Genomic DNA, 19,956 nt, shown 5'->3' with positions numbered 1-19,956 from the left:
TCTGCTCTTGAACTACCATTTTAATCAATCCCAAAACAAGCTAATAGATTATTCAAACATTTGTAGTTTGAGCCCCATTTGATTTGATAACCAGTATTAGATCTCAAGCAAATCAGCACAATATTAAGAATGTAAACATGTGTGTCTCTGTGTTGCCAAGGATGCTCTGCTCTCATTATTTGATCCATATCCAACTCTCTGCGGGCCTTCGCTGCTAAAAGGTTCTATTTCTGGCACCAACTCCTTGTTCCTCATGAAGCCACGTTGCTGGAGCATCCTGTTGGCAGACACTGAGCTCTCACAGAGCTGTGGGCTGCGGTCCCGGCTTATGACCTTTTGACGCGTATCATACCATTGTGCACACATACACACACACACACACATACACACACATCAAAACAACAAACAAGCTGAGGCAGGAATTGGATCCATGTACGAAGTGAAGGCCGGATGAGAAGCATCAGATGGAGCTGGAGGAGGAGAGATGCAATCTGAGAGATGCAGATAAGTAGGAGAAATAAAGACGAGTGAAGGAGAACAAGATGGAGGTTGTGCATCAGAGGGCTGAAAAAAAAGGAGAAAGACAGGAGACGAGAGTGTGCAGTGTGCTTGTTTTCTGCTGATACAGATCAGATTTCATAAAGATCCACATGATTGCCTCATAACAAGGAGGACGCAGGGAGGAATAAGAAGGAGAGATGAGGCGAAGGCAGGCAGAGACACAATGAAATTGATAAATAGCTGCTTGCCCTCCCCACAGCTGCTTTCTTTGTTTTTCCATTTTTTTCCCCAATGGGCTTGATATGATTATCCTAACTGTAATTCAGCGTAAAAATTCCAAGGACAATAACAATGATGGAAAGAGGTGTTTCTTCTTGTTTGTCCCTGATTAGATGAAGAGCCCCATGCTGGATGGTGTTGTGTTGCTCCAGTGTTGGTTTATTCCTTTGTCCATATTACTCTGCCTGTCCCCCTGGCTTCTTGGTTTCCCTGATTGACAGTGAAAACCACGGCCTCATCACTGCTGCTGCTGAGGCCTGGCAGGAGGCCAAACACAAGGCTTAGATAGTGCTGAGCCTGTAACTTACTCCATCTATACTGACTTACTGAATGACTGACCGACTGAATTACTGACTTAGATACCCACTGAGAACTGCTGGAAGGAAGGTGGAGTGGTGCTTAAAACACTTTCAAGAAGCATAGGGAAAAATTCTGAATGAAGATGTTGGAAAAATAGGATAAGAGGTGAAGCAAAAATATCTGAGGATTAAGATGAAAATGCAGTTACACCATAAAATATTTTGCTAGTTCGGCAGTTAGTGACAAACAACCATAAACACCTCAAGTATCTAGAGCCAAGTGGTGTATTGGAAAAGAAGACTAGCTTGTGTTGTTGCGTTATTTACCCAAATGCCCTCCATGTTTGTTTATCTTCCGAAGTCACGTCTGATCCCATTTCATCATGAGTGAGTTTGTCCAAGATCTCCAGTCTATGGAGTTGTTAGGGGTGGGAGAAAAAAAACACATCATAGTATCTGGAATTTTTGTTTAAAGACTTTAAATTGTGATTTTTTGTTCAAAAATCTTCTTTTTTTTCAAATTTAAATCCTTCGTTTTAGACTTAGTTTATAAGCTGGGTTGGAAAAAAAGATGAGATATCAGATTCCCTGAGTAAATCTTAAAAGCTGACACACGTGATGTGCATTTTTTTGTTTTTCAGAAAATATGGCTCCTGGTATAGTTTGTAGACATCATCAATATCATTCAACTTTTTCACATGGTCTGGAGTTAAAAAAACAAACTAGAAGTCCCAAGAATCAGAAATATTGAAGAATCACAACTTAAATCAAATAGGCACCCCAAAAATCCTGAAAAAAGTGAATCATGGGAGAAGCATATCGGCTCTGAGAGTTGTTACCACAGGTGTAGCGTGTGGTCTTGCAGTCTCAGAGAATCATTTAGTGTGTGTGTGATCCAAGGAGTGTCAGGCTAAAAACCAGCCTGAATTGCTCTTGAAAGTGTGGCCTCCTATGATTTTAAAATTGGACATGATCCAAGCTATAAAGTTTTGGCTTGTCAAGAGGCCAAACAATAAATGTTTGATTACCTTATCTGATGGAACATACATCAGCTTAAATGCTAGGTGTGGTCATTTTTTTTAATTTCATTTAACCTTTATCTAATCATATAAAATACCCATTGAGATCAGGACCTCTTTTACAAGAGCTACCTGGCCAAGAGATCAGCAGCACATTATAAAAAGCATCACATGATAAAGAGACAGTTTACGAACAGTTAGTTATTAGCGAACAACAATCTACATTGTGCAAACTGAATCTTTCTCACAGATTAAAATACAGAAACACAGGCACTGTCAAATTGTCTTGTGTATTTTATCTCTTAAGACGGCTTTGAGCAAAATAAGATCTGCCATTTTTAAGTCATCTTATTGAACGTTTCAAGTGGTGGGAACGCAAAACAAAATGCTCTTTTACACGAACTCAGTGCAGACATGAGGAACAGGATGAATCAAAGACCTCACAGGAATGCAAGGCTAAGTGGCTTTTGGGTCTTTGAAGGTTTGGACATAAATAAGAAGGCACCAAACCAGGAAGAGCTTTATAAACTGTCTTCAACCAGTGATTTACACTCACTGGCCACTTTATTAGGTACACCTTGCTAGTACCAGGTTGAACCCCCTTTTGCCTTCAGAACTGCCTTAACCCTTCATGGCGTAGATTCAACAAGGTACTGAAACATTCCCCAGAGAGTTTGGTCCATATTGGCATGATAGCATCATGCAGTTGCTGCAGATTTGCAGGCTGCACATTAGGGCTGCACGACTATCGCAATTGCAATCACAATCGCAATGTCAGCACATGCAATTACGTAATCGCAAAAGAGGTTATCGCAATCGCAATGTCAGCACATGCAATTCAGACTTTTCTTCATGATAACCAAGCAAGTCTGTAGACTCATCATGACACAACTTATTTTAGTAAATCGCAAGCACAATCGCAGTCACAATATTGTCCACCTAATCGCAAATCGCACCTTTTCCCCAAATCGTGCAGCACTACTGCACATTCATGATGTAAACCTCCTGTTCCACCACATCCCAAAGGTGCTCTATTGGATTGAGATCTGGTGACTGTGGAGGCCATTCAAGTACAGTGAACTCATTGTCATGTTCAGAAACCAGTCTGAGATGATTCCAGCTTCATGACATGGAGCGTTATCCTGCTAGAAGTAGCCATCAGAAGATGGGTACACTGTGGTCACAAAGGGGTGGACACGGTCAGCAACAATATTCAGGTAGGCTGTTGTGTTTAACCGGTGCTCAATTGGTACTAAGAGGCCCAAAGTGTGCCAAAAAAAATATCTCCCACACCTTACACCACCAGCAGCAGCCTGAACCATTAATAAAAGGCAGGATAGATCCATGCTTTCATATTGTTGACGCCAGTTTCCTGTTCTTAGCTGACAGGAGTGGCACCCGGTGTGGTCTTCTGCTGCTGTAGCCCATCTACCTCAAGGTTGGACGTGTTGTGTGTTCAGAGATGCTCTTCTTCATACCTCACTTGTAACAAGTGGTTCTTTGAGTTACTGTTGCCTTTCTATCAGCTGGAACGAGTCTGGCCATTCTCATCTGACCTCTGGCATCAACAAGGCATTTTGGCCCATAGAACTGCTGCTCACTGGATGTTTTCTCTGTTTGGGATCATTCTTTGTAAACCCTAGAGATGGTTATGCATGAAAATCCCAGTAGATCAACAGTTTCTGAAATGCTCAGACCAGCCCGTCTGGCACCAACAACTTTGTCACGTTCAAAGACACTGAAATCACCTTTCTTCCTCATTCTGACGCTCGGTTTGAACTGCAGCAGATCATCTTGAACATGTCTACATGTCTAAATGCATTGAGTTGCTGCCATGTGATTGGCTGATTAGAAATTTGTGAGCAGTTGGACAGGTGTGCCTAAAAAGTGTCCAGAGAGTCTAAGTCTGCGCACCTTCAAAGATGGCCAATATGAGTTAGTGTAAAGGTCGCAATGGTGAATAAGGCTTCTATAACCTGTAACAAATATAAACGCCGTGGTACACAGTGTCCAGTGACTGTTAACGTTTGACAGAGGCATCTTTATATAGTACTTCTCCAGAATCCAAAAGAAAAAGAGAGGTTGAGGAAACTGCCTATCTTAGGAATCCTCTGCTTTGGCACTTTGGTCCAAAATGTAATCCAATGAACCTCTTAGACTGACGCTATCATGTCCTACATGAGGTCAGAAGAAGTGAGTGTTGAGTTACTCTTCAATAACATTCGGTCCAGTACAAAAAGGATGTGGCTGTCATGAAACACAACACCAACCTTAAAAGCACTGCGTTACTAAGCTGGCTGAAAATTTCTATTTTTGTGTACTTCTGATTCTTTACTTCATTCATTTAGTCTTTAATTTATGCACAATATGTTTGCCTGTTTGCTATTAACTTATTTTGGTCCAGGGGTTACAATAGTATACTTTTTTTGGCGTTCTTTATCTTTAGAGACCTATAAGTGTAGAGGTAGCAGTAGCTACCATGCATGAAAAGCCAAGGCAGAGAGTTTAGAACCAAAGACTCCAAAGGGATAGAAAAGAACAGCAAAAACAGGCATCAGTGAAAATACACAAGACACTGGAAAAATCAGACGTGGTATAAATGGAGGTGCTGGGCTTGTGACTACACCGGTGATGACTGTGGCTGTTTTGGGAAGCTACAATACATCTCTATATCAAGGCTTTTACCACCAAGAGTCACAAAATTAGTCCGTGCCAGACCTCTCAATCATTCCCCACTCTCCATTTTCTCCATGATTCAAATGACGGTAATAATTCATGTGTTATGAAGTGAAACAAAGTGGCAGTTCAGTCTGATTGTCAAACTATCACAAAATTAGATGTTATCAGCTGGGCTAAAGAAACTGTTTGAGTAGTGGTTTTTAGAAAAACTTGAAGTCAGATCATGGCAGTGAGTCAGCACTTTGCCATATGTGGAGCAATACTACACTTTAGGTTCAGTGACTCATACTACTGGAGCTAAACTGTGAAGTGACAACTTGACTGCTATTGCTTGTGCAGCTGTATTTAAAATGCTATTTATGGAGCAATGCTTTTTTGAAATGCAATCCAAGAAAAGACATACAAAAATTACAATTTAAATGGGTGTTTACCGCCTTAAAATCACAAATAGTATACCCCAAGATTATTGACTATTAAAGTATTTCTCTACTCAATAAAACTGTTAGTTTGCATTCATGCACAGTTTAAGTAAATATAACAAACCTATCGAGCAAAGGAAACATTTTGGTTGTATGTTTAATCTATTACCTCATGTCAGTCAAGACAGGTAGAATAAGAAGTGCCTGTAACGCAATACTGAACAAAAAAGAGTAATTTCAAGTCTTTAAGGATTTGACAGCTTCCTGAAATCGCTTATTTTGTCGGGGGTTGTTGCCTTCAGAGGTAAAATAGAATGACAGAGTCTCAACACAGCTGGTGACGAGGGTAAGGGGATGAAGAGAAATGTTGTATATGTGGATGGATGTGTTGTGAAGCAGGACTTGTAATGAGCTCAGCGGAGGGACCCTTTGGCGCTTACTGTGATTAGGTGAATGTTGTGTGTAGGAGGGATGCATTGATTTGATTGAAACAACAACTGACAGCAGCTGTGAGGGACCATTTTAAACTTAAGCAGTGATAGGACAGTTGGCTCGCAGAGTTTGTGATGACATGTGATTGGTTTGACTGTTGGAGTAAAATGCCCAAAGACGACTAAGGAGAGGGAGAAAGTGAGACAGAGGAAGAGACTGTAAATAATGAATGAGTGTCAGTCATCTTTTTGTCTGAACTTTTGGAAAAGTTGATTTCAGGGAAATTGTTGACATGAAATTAAGTTGTATGCTCATTTTTAGAGATGTTATACTACTGTTTTTCAGACCGATTTCAGTATGAGTACTTCCTCTTGAAAACTCACCAATGCTGAGTACCAATACCACTTAGGGATGGGTACTGAATAAGGTAAGGTATAGGTACCGACCATATTCAGTAAAAAGTACCAAGTATTGATTCACATAAAATCGAAAGGTACCATATTTAGGTACCAAACTGCACCTTGTGACTGTGAGGGAGTGGAAGAGTAGGTGATTTTTCATGCTGGACATGAACACAGCATTGCAAGGTTATACAATGAAGAATAAATATGTGAAATTGAAAAAAATTAGATTTTATTATGAAACAGATTTATATTTCTGACCACATAAACACAAAAATGTACCAAAAATTGGTACTGTTGGGTACAGATACCGAATGCCAGGTACCTGGCATTGGTACCGTATCGTTTCAAATGTGAAAGGAACCCATCCCTAATACCACTGATACTTTTGATACATGAAATTTCAATTAACAGTGACAGATTATTTTTAACAAAGACAGCTCAGTCACTCTGCCATTCAGTCAAAAATAAAACACAAACAACTCTCTAAGCTTATGGTTTGTTTTAAAAAAAATTAACAAAAGTGCAAAATAAAATTAACAACTGTCAGAGTTTCGGTAGTTTTTAAAAAAATAAACTGAAGTCTAACATAAAACAGTTTCAGGGTTAACTCTCCCGGGTTCATACACACATTTGTATGTAAGGACCTGACACACATCTGTGGTGGTGTCAAACCACAGCAATGTAGCGCCAACTACTGGCGAGGAGGACTTACTAGATGTCAGATATTTTGCCATATCAGCTGCTGGTATCGGCAGCCTTCACAAGTACTGATACCATGAAATATAGCTGGTATCAGCTGATACCCTATACTGGTACTCACCCATCCCTACTCATTTCAAAAACATGCTGGATTCTTCAGCTTTAATAGTTCCTGACCAGATTTGCCAGATCTGTTACCTAAACTACCCATGAGCACTTATGCATCTCCATACCATCATGGATGCTGTCTTTTAAACTGTGCACTGATAACAGGCCTGGTGGTCCTTTGTCATCTTCAGAAGATGTGGTATCTATGATTCCCAAAAAGGAAATATTAATTTGATTAGTCAGACCAGATTTTGCCTCAGTCCATCTTTAATGGGCTTGAATCTGGAGAAGCTGCTGTTGTGTCCAGGTCATGTTTCAAGATAATTTCCTCTTTCCATGGCACAGATTTAACCTGCATGGATGCAGTGACAAACAGTAGCCACGGTTACATGAGGAGTTTTTCGTCTTTCCGAATGGAATCTTTCCGAATGACTTTTCCGAAAACAATAGTATACATGGAAAGGAATATTCCTATCTCTGGTCTGCATGCGCCGAATAGTCAATAGGGCATGCGCAGAAAAACGTAAACATCACAAGATTTATCAAAGCTGGAGGACGACTGATTGTTTATCACGGTGTTGCAATACTCCATATTGCGAGTTTGTCGTCCATCCATTCTTGAAATTATGTTCATTTCTTTCAAAGTTTGGATCAAAAACAAACTTTCAGCAGCAGTCCAGTGCTGATGGCTTGCCGCCATTTTTAAAGTTGAGGAACGTCTCTAATTGCGTCTTGCGTCATATCTGAGCATGCGCTGAAAGAACGCACCCTGACAACTTTCCATTTGAGTGGATAGATGATACCTCAATCGGTTTGGGAAAGGAATATTCCACCCCTGTGAAACCGATTAAATGTCCTTTCAGATTGGCCCTTTTCTTTCGGAATGAAGTGTATACAAAGGTTAAATTTTTTCTGGTTGAGCCAATAAACCGAATGCAAGTGGAATATTTGGGTCCATGTAAGCGTGGCTAGTGTTCACAGAAAATTGTTTTTTAATTGATTTGAAGTCTATGTTGTGTTTTCCATAACAGACTCATGTTTTTAATTCAGTTTTTTCCAAAGAGTAGTCACCCATCAGTGGTTTTCAGCCTTTGGTACAAAAATTCTTCCAGATTTTCTCAATCTTTTAACAAAATTATGATCAATAGATGAAAAAAAATCACTGAATTATTTGCAATTTAAAACTGGGGGACATTCTGAAACTGCTGAAGTGTTTCCTTAGCGAGTTTCTCACAGAGTAGTGAATCTCTTCTCTCTACTCTACTTCTGAGGGACTCAGCCTCCCTGGATTTCTTATTCAAAACCCAAACCTGCTTTGGAACTGGGGTTGGAAAAATGCAAGGAAAATACCCTAAACAGTGATTAATAAACACAGTGATTTTCTGCTCATGAGCAGTAAGGTTGTATTTAGTACATCATTTACAACAACTTTCTCCGTGGCTCAGTGATGTAGCGCCCTGACTTTGGCTCAAGAGGTGGTGGGTTCAATCCTTGTTGAAGAGTGACAGTAGCTATTTCAAGTCCAGGTATGAACCAAGATTTGGAATTGGGCCGATAGCTGAAGAGGTGTAACTTCCTGAGCACTGTCAGGAAACAAACAAGGCACAGAAAATGCTTTGGACAAAAAGTATCTGCAAAATAAAATTGTAAACTGTGCGCGTTTGCATTGGATTTGTCCATTTTTGAGCTTGTGTATGAGGCTTGCAGAAACATTTGTGTCCACTGCAGAAGCAAAGGCACCTCTTTGTATTTTCAGTCTGACTTAGATGCTCTCAGAGAGCTAGACATTTTTCAGTGGACAACAGTCAGCATCTTTGTGAATCCACCTCTAGAGGCTGTAAGGGAATTTTTTAACCCTAACGTATAAAGGAAACGGTTGGTGTCCAGGCCTCCTACGTCGCTCTTTGTGCCTGAGACCTCCAACCCTCACAACCTTTTCCTGCCTGCATTCATAATGTATCACGGCATTATGTAATGACTAGGAATCCAGGATAGCCACAATGGTGAGGCAGCTGTCGGTGCACCAGGATGCCAATTACCATGGATGGCCTTGTGCCACCACCAGGGTGTCCTTGGGACTCTCACCGTCTTATGTGCTCATACACAGCTGAAAGATAAGCACATAGAATACAGGAGAAAAGATGTAAAGGAAATGACAGCAGAAGAAAGAAAAGGGGGGGGGGGTTATGAGATTTTAATGAGAAAGGAACATGTCGTTTAATGATAAGGTACATGAAAGAAGTCATAAAGGAAATAGACACAGCAAAGAAACAGGAGAATATTTAAAATAAACAGGGTTTTAGTTTTCTGCACTTATTTCTGGGTAAATTATGCTTTCAAAGAAGCATTCAGTCATTTTCCATACACATTTTTCTCTATCCTATCACATAAACAAACCAACATGCTCATGTTCACATTTACAAAAGGCAGCTAAAGTTTTGGTTGAGGTTGGTGCTTCTCTTTTGGACTGGGGATTAACTAATCCTGGTATCGGTCCAATCCAGCCCCTCAAAGCTGGATTGGGTCGGTTGGTAGTGGCCGAACCATGGTGCCGATCGAGGCAACCAGCACTATACCCTTTTTTTTAACCTGCGCTCTTGGCTACTTGATTTGGAATGTTATCTCTGATGTACTTTTGTTTTTTTGCATTACCAGTCAGGCCCAGGGTATAAAAGTTTACACATAAATAGTATTTTCTGTTCGTTCTGAAGTAGAGGCTGACATTTTTTCGGGAATCCCATGAGACACTGGTTCCTGTGGAATTCCCAGGGGATGGGAGTCAACTTTACTATTAATCACAGGATTGGGATGGCACAGGATAAAAACTTAAAGGGAGGAGACAGGAGCGGGAACCAATCAGGAAGTTAAAATAGAATGTGACATGCGTTGCCATTTTGCAGTTTATTTTCAACAAACCTACACTCTTACTCAAGTGAAAAGAACTACACTTCCCATAGGCCAACAGTAATCTTAAAAAGAAGATAAAGAAGGGTAGAAAATCAAATCAAATTCAATGTATTGCCTAAAAATTGAAAGAAGGGGAAAAAATGGGAGTCATTCTGAAAGGTGGCGGTATGGGAATGGGAGTCACTTAATCAGGAGTGGGACAGGACAAGATTTTTTTTGGTGGGAGTGGGACGGGACAGGAGTAAAATTCTACTTCCATGTCACTCTCTATTGTGAAGCTTTTTTTGCTGGTAAACATTTAGATATTGCATAGTCTAAAAAAATATTAACTTTAGTAATTCCATATACTATTTTTTTGCCTTTTACCCCAAACTTTGCCAGTTTTATCCCACAGTAGGGCATGCTGATTATTATTTAACACAGGTATCAGTTCATGTTGTTGTCGGTCAAAAGTAACAAAAACCAAAGTGAAAAAAATAATAGTTGGTGTTCCATTGGGTGTTATGTGAAAAATGTTTCTTAGCAGTTTTCCTGACAGACAAGAGTGCTGTCAATCTTTTTATGCAACACTTACCATGAAACCATGTTGTATTGATTTTGCCTTGCTTCTCAAAAGCCAAAAATTGGATCATTCACTATTTTTTTCTAATTCCTTCACAGGTTCAGGAGTGGCTTTGTCTCAACTGTCAGATGCAGCGAGCGTTGGGGATGGACATGACCACACCGCGCTCCAAGAGTCAGCAGCAAATACACTCTCCTTCTCAAACAGCCAAACCAGAACTGAAAGCTGATGCTCCAACTCAGCCTGCACCGCAAACACAGCCCCCTCCTCAGACTCAACCCCCTTCCAAGACTCAACCCCCTCCCCAAAAACAGCCTCCAGCACAGGCCCATCCAGCTTCTGGCCCAGCAAAACAGGCTGGTCCAGCTGGCCCAGGACATCAACAAGCTAAGCCCCCCCCAGGGTCGGTCCCTCTCCCCGGCATGGCCAAGGCCCCATCCCAGCCTGATCTGTCCCGCAACTCCCCAGCCCACCATCCTCAGCATCCTCACCAGGACCACACTCGCAGTGCAGGGAGCTCCCCCTCACGACAGCCCCCTCCCCCAGAGCAGACTTTTGGGAAGCTGTTTGGTTTTGGTGCCTCTCTCCTTAACCAGGCCAGCACTCTTATATCTGAGACTACTCAACCCCAACAACAGCCCCCAAAACCTGCCCCCAAACCAGGAGGAACTCCTGGTCCAGGGCCAGGGCCAGGACCAGCTAAACCCTCAGGACCTCCGCCTGCACAGCAAGGCCCTCGAACTCTCACCCAGCAGCAAAATCTGCACGCTCCCCCGGACTCCTCTAAACTTAAAGCATGTTGTCCTCTCTGCAAGACCAACCTCAACGTTGGCAACACAGCGGAGCAACCCAATTACAACACTTGCACACAGTGCCACCAGCAGGTGTGCAACATGTGTGGATTTAATCCTACGCCACACCTAGTTGAGGTAAGACAGTTTAGGATCAGTTTTGCTTTTACCTGTGTGAGAGTCAATTGGTGTGAAACAGCTTCCAGACCATGTGGCATTTACAAAATGAAAATGATTTATTGATGTGCTTCTGTGAAAAAATGCTGTGTCATTGTGCACCTGAATGCGTTCTGCTGTTATTCATTTGTGGCTGCCTGGTCATTTTACAGAAGATTCATGTGCACATGAATCATATTCTTAGCTTCTAGTGTTTTTAAATGGTTTTCTTGTTTGTTTCTGGAGTTTCTGAGGATCCCGTCTTTCACTGCTATTATTGTTTCTTGATATTTTTCAGAGCAATGCATTGAAGACCTCTCTCTCAAAGAAAATCAACATATTGTTTTGAATCATAAGCAGAGGGCTTTGCTGAAAAAAACATTTAGCCGCTGCAAGGTTGATATCATGATTTTTAGACTGCAGCTTCTTTGTGCAGCTTGTACATAATGCTTTATGTAAGCCTGCAAGCTTCGACCCTTTACCCAAGCCTTTTTTTTCTTTCTCTCTGTCTCTCAGTGTGGACCAACTCTGTTGTGCTCAGTCTTAGGCCTTTCATGTAGTTAGCAGAGTGAAGTCAAGGCTGTGACTCAACCCATCAATAAGTGTGCTCGCCTGGAGCGGCAGAGAAATATATGACCAATCTTCAGGAAACGGAGCCTTATCAAGTCCAATTAATGCATAATCTAAGTATTGATTACTCTTATTCAGAGGTCGACTGAGGGTATTCCTCCCTGAAGTGCTGCCTCCTGTCCTTTGTCATCCATTTGGTCAGAGCAGGGATTTGAAGTGGCTTCTAGAGACTGGCAATAACAGAGTTTAATTATGCAAATCAAGTCCAATTGAATGATAGGAGTAATAACAGGCTTTCTGCAGAGTTCTGTCTTTTTATGGGCAGGCCTTGTCTTCCCAGGCATCTGCTTGTCACAGGCACTAGCCCAGGCCATTCACAGATCGCTATGGAAACAGAGAGATAATTTGTTTGTCAGGCGTCCCTTTCATGCTTGGCTGCTGAGATGCTGAGAGTCTACAAAAAGTTTTCAGACTGCTGGTGCGCCTTTTTCATGACAGAGGCTCCATCATTAGGTGCGTTGTGTTTCTGCTCCGTCGCCTGCGTTTTTCTCCTCAATCTAGCATCAGGAGCTCTCTTTCCAAACCTGTGGACAGTTTTTGTTGTCAGTCCATGTGAGCTGCTGGCAGGTTGGTAGATTATTGGAGTCGGTGAAAACCGCTTGGACATGGTGTGAGGCTTTGTACTTTGAATTCAGGTGTCCCAGCTTGATTTCCACAGCTTTTGTTTGGCACATAATTCCTCTTCACATGCTCCTGATCTCTTCAAACCTTTCTGTTTCACTGTCTATTCTTTGCCACAGTCCTCACCTGGCTGCTGGAGGCGTTTTGTTAGTTTAAAAGAGGGTGTGGTGTTAAGGCTGTATTTGCGTCAATTTCTCATGGATCTGTGGTCTGGTTGACTGAGTGGAAAAAGTGTGATCAAAGCCCTTTGGGGATAACTTTTCAACAATGACAAGACCAAAAAAAACAACAACATACACATTTATTTTCAGTTCTTCGATTTTCTCTGCCCTTTCTGTGGCTCTCAGTCTAAAAGCCATCTAGTCTTAATGAGGATGTTAATTTTAGAACATTTCACAAAATATGAATTTTTAAACAAGGAAAAATAACTTCTTCACGGAGCAAAGATCCCAAGTTTTAAGAGTGATACTCAAACATAAGTCAGTCATGTAGAGGAATATGGTATTTCAGGTAACACAGGCCTGAAATAAACAGGCAGCACTTGTTAGTGGGATATTGAGTGTTTTTTGGTATTGTGTTGATATTGTTCAAAGTTAAAAAAGAACAGCACAGAACTCCTCCTTCAAGGTTTAATAAATGTTTCTTATTGATTTTTATAAAGAAAGAAAAAAATGTTTTCAACTGGATTTCACTTGGATAGTGGTGCTCATCCATAACCCAAAGAATTAGTTTAACCAGCTGCAAGAAAACACAGCTCAGAGTAAGATGAATCTCTCTGCCATGATACCATCTCAGGAAATGCTTTCACTAATAAAATGTGACAAGGAAAATACGAGGAAAATGTAAATAAGCTTTGGATTTTTCTGACTAGGGTGATTATACTGAGACTTAAATGCATAGAGGCATTTTATTTTGATACAGTGTTTTACCAAGAAGATAAATATCTTAAGCTATTCAAAGAATACTGGATGTAATGTCCAGCAAACCTGGTTTGTATGTTTGTAGTGCCACTATTTAACAGTGCTTGTTCCTCATGAGGTCAAAGTTGTGCATTTAAGGAGACGGGCATAACATTAAGTTATACTTAACTGTGTCTTAAAACACACTAAACAATGGTGCAGCTTATATTACAGATCTTACGGTAGTTGTTAAGAAGCTAAAGCATTCATACAGCTTTACTGTATTCACATCAACTTTTGTCAACTAATATTATATACTAATATCATTTGCATGATATCGTGAAACGTTTCCATTCTTTACATAAACTACAAAAAAGAAATGATGAAATTTAACTGGGGGAAGTGAAGTATGATGTTATAATTAAGCAAAATCTATCTAATGTGTATTTTAACTTTACTGTATGATCGATGTTACCTTCGGAATAATGACACAGGCGGGTTTGTAACCAAGGAACAACCTCCAGTCTAAGAAAAAGAGACAAAGCGGTGCTAAAACCTGCTTTTTCTTCAGTGTTCGCTTGAGGCTGGCTCTAAAACTGCTGCAAGTCACATACACACCAAGCCAAAGACATTTTCAAAGCAGAAATGAACCTATTTACAGCCTGGTTTAAAAAACGTCTCCTGTCTGAATTACTAAGTTTACTATTGACATATACTGTATGGGAGGTGATTTTTTTTTTTTTTACTTGGTTCCCCAAGCTCCCCAAATCAGAGTAACAGCTCAGGTCACATGACTGATGGGCTCCCTATAGCTGTAGGTGAAGCCCTTGCCATTTCAAATCTGGCCACGGTTCCCGGTTTGCTTCATTTTCCATTTAAAAAAACAGACGGTTGACATCGGGGAGACTATGTCCATATTTTATACAGCTTATGTTTGTAACCTGTATTGCAGCCAGTCAGCAGGGGGTGCTGTTAATTATGTGGCTTCAACCCAATCCAAAACAACCATATCAATTTTAGTGTGATAGGGTGAGTCAGGCATGAGTGAGTGAGTGGGTCTGATGTGAGTGAGGAGTAGCTCCACCTCTGACCAGGGAAATAGCGAACTACTGACTAGGATTTAAGGGATTCCCCACTCTGTCAATACCAGAAACTGCACTGTTAGGAAAAATAAAGGAAAATAAAGTAAAACACTTCCCTTCAAATTAACTGCTGCCTCAGACAGAAACTTAAATTCATCACTGATATAAAATTCTGAAATGTTAGGTTTAAAGTCTTCACCATCTTATCTTTGCTACATCCTAAAAAACTTGCTACTGGTGTCTTTTAAGGGAATCTTCTTAAAAATGATCTTCAGCTTGAGGAAATCCTTTAACTGCGAGAAATATTCATGAAAGTATTTTTTGGTGCCCTCATATTGAGTGGCACAATGCATAATTCATTTAGAACAAATTAGGCTGAGCTGTATCATAGAATGAAAAAAGTAGTCAGCCCCTATTTAATCTGTTATGAGACCATGAGTGCCAGCGAGAATGTGAGGAAGAACGGAGGAGGAGAGAAAGAAAAGAGGTGATAGATTGAGGAGGAGGAAGAGAGATAGAGAGATAGAGAATCAGAGATAATGAGTGAGAGGACACCAACTGTTTGTTACGTTGCACAATATTTCCTGTCAATTAGTGCTGCAAGTTGTGTGTGGCTCTGAGTAAATAAGCTGTCCTTGTTTTGGGGAACAGTTTTCTCCCCCATTATGCTTCTCAAGGAGATAAAAAATCAACCTCTTGTCATTTTCCCTAGAGTTCTGTGGTAAATAGAAACTTAAAATGTTTGTGATACTCAATCACATCAGTACACTGCCATCAGCCGTGGTTCTGAATGATTCTGTGCTCTCTGTTACTGAAGCAGCCATGTCTTTGACTTTCCTTAACTGTAAATAAAGAAGGTGTGAATGACACACTGCAGTACATTTCAGTTCCCTGCAGTCAACACAACATTATTCTTCCATTACCTGTTTCCCTATATGCCCCATATTTCATTGCCATGGTTGGGCTGGTGCACCAAATGTGAGTGTGCATGTGCGTCTATTATTTTGATACAGAAACATGCCCTGTTTGTAACGTGGCGAGGCCCTGAGTGGATCATTAGTGATACGACCGAATTTCTCACAGAACTGTCGGAAAGTGTGGAGAAAAAGAAAACATAGCTCATCAATAATTCAATGAGGGAGAACATTATAAATAGTTCATGCAGCGTGAAGCAGTGAGAGAGCTGTGTTTGATTCCTCGTGTCACATAAGGTCGATGTGTGTTGATGTCTGTGTGTATATATGTGTGGGGAACATGTGCTGCATGTTAAGATTTACTGCAGGTGTTTCCCATAGACGGAGTAAGTTAAGTCTTCTAAAGGTTTTACTCCGAAATCAAACACATAAAGTCAACTTGTTCTTTTAGAGCATATATTTGGCCCCTCAAATCAAATACATTTTTGTGTTAATTTTAGTAAGAGTTTGACTGATATTTGCGCTGGCTTCATGAGCTTTTACTCCCAAATAAGATTTAGGTTGGATCAGACCCAGCTGAGGTTTAATATTAGCACATATGCTGCTGTGCTATGTCCTGGCTCTGGTCCCTGGTCACAAAGATTTAACCTGCCAGAAACAATACTGATCTACAAATAACGCCAGACTGTCCAAATACTGTTCATCTAGATATATTTACCTACAAGTTGATAATTATTTGACAGTCTTTTCATTTTATTACTCATTATTTGTCATAAAGAATGGTCTTTACTTTGAATAAATAATAAAGTCGAAGATGCCAAAAAAGACATAAGGATAAGCACACACTCAGACCCCTCACAGGTTCTTTCTGCAATAAACTCAGCTGTGAAAAAGCAATTACAGTCAGAGATTGAGCAAGGAGAGACCTTTAAAAAGTCTGAAACACTGTCTGCAGTAACTTGGCTCACTTTAATGTGCCTTGAACAGAAAGTGCAATAAACTGATGAACTGTTGAAAATGAAAAATCTCTTATCAGACATTGTGCAACGTAAAATCTACTCTTTTAGAAAACTGTTTTGATTTTGAGGCATAGAGACTCAGCCAAAGATCTGTTTATATTAAACAGCTTCTGAGAGCTGCACACAGATTCAGTCCATATTTATATTCATGAACGTCTTGATGGGAATCCTATTGATTTTTATTTCCTCGATGAGGAGCCATGTTTCTTGAGTCCACGGTGTCCTTGAAGACCCAGCAGGCATCCAGCAAACATATGTAGGACATGTAGTATTTCTGGATGCGTCACAGCTTCGCAGGAACACAGAAGCCTCTCTCACACAGAGCCACAGTATAGATGAACATGTCATTCTCATTCTCAAACATGCTGGAAGTGTTTTCTGAAGGTTGGCACCAACCGGTTTCTCCCTCAGGAGTCCCATCCAAAGCCAGATGGCTGCCGGCATCATGTATCCAAGCCTGCCGTGCTCAGCCTGGCTTCTCCCAAAGTGATGATGGTACACCATCACGGCTTCAAACGCCCACCCAGCCTCAATCAGCTGCTCGACGCCTTTAAATACTTCTATTTTCCTTTGTGCAGCATGAACTCTGTTTTATACAAGCCAGCTGGTACAAAAAATAGGTCTGCATAATAAATCACAATTTCATTGTCATGGCAATTGACACATTACAAAAGACGGAGAAATGTGCAAAAACAATGCATCACAATAGCATGAAAAATTTGACCTATAAAGGGGGGAAGCCTGGATACATGGGCCATACAATAACAGCACTGTAACGCTAACACCCAGCTATTACCAGGACTCATTTTCAAGTGCAACTGTGAGGTTAGCTAGCCTGATAGCTGAAGAAGAGCAAAGAGAGGGTTCATTAGTCTAACAAACACCAGGAGTAAATAAATGAGTTTAATAATTTTGGGATAATGCTGTGAAAATAATCAAAGAATTGGGGGAGTCCATCATCCAAAAAACAAAATATCATTCAAAGGTCCAGAGAATCTGGGGAAACTACTGTAAAGAGACTAGGTATGAAAAACACTAAGAGGAGCCACAACCTTTAAGCCCGCCAATGGCACTGCACTAAAAACAGACATGACTCTGTAGTGAAAATCACTGCATGAGCACAAAATCTAATGGTATAGAGGAATGATGTGGACTAAGACTTCACATGGGAAAAAAGCACCTATGCTAATTTGATTTTTCTTATTCATCCCAACAAAGGCAGGTGGTGTGCTGGCTCTACAATTCATTGTCATACATTCATTTTTGATTGGCGGTAGATAAGATCGATCAACTTTTTTTTTTCCATATATAATCTGGGGAGTTACACTAACATTTCATACATTCGCCATGTTTCAGAACTCTTTTTCGGTGCAGTGACGGGTTGAAATAATACACAAGGTACACATTAAAAAATCTTTATGAAATGAACGTCATCAGATTGTGAAATCTAAGTCATTCTAAAGTTTCAACTCAGTAAACACAATTTCTTTTATTTTCATATATGATTGCACTGCTGTAAATAGTTTGTTTATTTCAGTATTTTTTTAAGGTGACGAAATTGTCTATATCTCAAAAAGCAAATAATATACAGACTCCAAATAAATGCCCTGCGCTTCATAAGGATGTTGCGCAACTATTTACATTCACAAATTTAAGGGATGCAGCTATGCAATTCCTGTATTTTTAGATGCATGCACAAAATGTTTTTTTTTTTTTTAGGTTCACTTCACTTTTAATCAATTTATTGTAGTAGTTAAGAAAAAAGGCAATAAGTACTATGAAACTTGGAATATTAGGGTTATGTTAATGTAAAGCAAATATAAATACTCCCAAAACTGCACTACAGTATGTAGAAAATTAAGAATATGTCTTGGCGGACTTGCACAGTGGTATATCTTAAAAGGTTAAAGGAAGATAACTTGTTCCAAAGACTGGTGCAATTTAAATTGTAAATGAAGACAGTTTGTCGTCATCACAATCATAGACTAAAAAAAATGGATGTCGTCTTCCTCGCAGTGAGGTTGCTACAAAAACTGCTCCCCCTGGTGACTGGCTGCAGGATATGAAAAAAAAAATCCTGCTCCCCAGCCATTCCAGATGGGCTGTGGTCAAACTGTAGAAAAAAATGTTTATACCTCACAGAAATGCTTCTCACATCCAATTGTTGTGGTGATTTGAAGTTATTATATGGCTGCCTTGTATTCAAGTCTGCTTTTTTCTGAAAAAAAAAAGAAGTTTTGTTTTCATTAGTTATAAGCGGTTAAAAACTAGGCTTTATGTCTTGTTTAATGATAACTGACAGCTGCCGTTGTGTATTTTTTTTCGGGGATTGTAAAAGATGTTGGGAGGGGGAGACAAGAATACTCTTAAAAGAAAAAAAATTGTCACTCTGCTCTTCTCAGATTCTCTTTAAGTCCCTCATAGCCTCTACTACACTACCACACCTCTACGACTACCACAATGGCAGCACCTCCGATGGCGGTATTTTGGCTTCAAAACCATACAGGGATAAAAGGTGGAGCCATGCTGTCCACTCAACAGTCTATGGTCAAAATACAGAAGGAATCTGAATACTCTCCAAGGCTATCAAACATCAAACACTAACATGTATCTTTACAATGCTTCACATGCCAGGAAATGCATTGGGCATAAAATATGTATTAATTTTTAAGTTTTGCTCTTCAAAAACTGTTGTACTACCTCATAGTGAATAGAATAAACAGACGGTGAAGTTTTTTTTTTTTGGGGCAGTTGAGCAATTAAATTTTGCTACCAACAATCGTTTTAAATGCTAATGGTAGCATCTGGCACTGTGTAAAGAAAGACAATTTGCAGCTGCAAACACCCACATACACCCTTACATACAGTTTGGACACCCACACACTGTACTGCACCTTCCTGCTCTCTTAGCTTAGATGTATTAAATGGCTGATCTGTGTGATCATGACTCACCTTGCTGTAAAACTGTCAGTATGCAAAAGAATAGATTCTTATGAAATATCTATTTATCTCCTCACAGATTATTTTATCACTTGTCTTTGTTGAGGATGTCTCACTTCCTGTACCTTACACAGATGTAGTAGTTGGAAATTGTATTTCCTGTGACTTTCCTCAACATGACAAACACGTTGCATTTGCCCGTTTTTTTTTTTACTTATGGTTAGTTTGGATGTACACCTGCATCCTTTCCCTCTGTGTGTTTCAGTGACTCCTCTCACTCTGTTTGCATTCCTCCTCTTCCTCCTGTCTGCATTCCTTAGTCAGAGGCTGCTTTTCTGTTGACACATTGATTGAATTGGCAATTACTCCTGGTTGAGACTCGCGGTTGACATTGCAACACAGATACTCAGCCCCTCTTGATTCAGAGTATGCTCCGTTGATTTAGCAGCAACAGCGGGGCGAGGATTTCAAAACCCCTGCCGTAAAAAGTCAGAGTATTTGTCGGAGGTGATTCAGATACAAACAAAAGGAGACAGGCCGGTGGGTGTGTTTGCGCTCCTGTGTTTGTATGTGTGTGTTTATTGGAAGGGGCTAAT

General features: G+C 40.3%; 1 protein-coding gene across 3 annotated transcripts in view; it reads left to right on the top strand.

The window, feature by feature from the left end:
- The window catches only part of bsnb (bassoon (presynaptic cytomatrix protein) b), a 78,472-nt gene that overhangs the window by 21,666 nt on the left and 36,850 nt on the right, over positions 1–19,956 (top strand). For all 3 annotated transcript variants that reach the window (XM_074677681.1, XM_074677515.1, XM_074677598.1), the window contains exon 3: positions 10,407–11,237. In XM_074677681.1, the coding sequence (XP_074533782.1) occupies positions 10,407–11,237 (831 nt within the window). The remainder of the gene's footprint in view (positions 1–10,406; positions 11,238–19,956) is intronic.

The sequence above is a fragment of the Halichoeres trimaculatus genome, unplaced genomic scaffold, assembly GCF_033239565.1.
Source record: "Halichoeres trimaculatus isolate MK-OKI-2021-1 unplaced genomic scaffold, fHalTri1.1 fHalTri1_scaffold_1, whole genome shotgun sequence".
Taxonomy (NCBI): domain Eukaryota; kingdom Metazoa; phylum Chordata; class Actinopteri; order Labriformes; family Labridae; genus Halichoeres; species Halichoeres trimaculatus.
The sequence above is the reverse complement of the archived record's forward strand: the minus strand, read 5'-3'. Positions and strand labels throughout refer to the sequence as shown.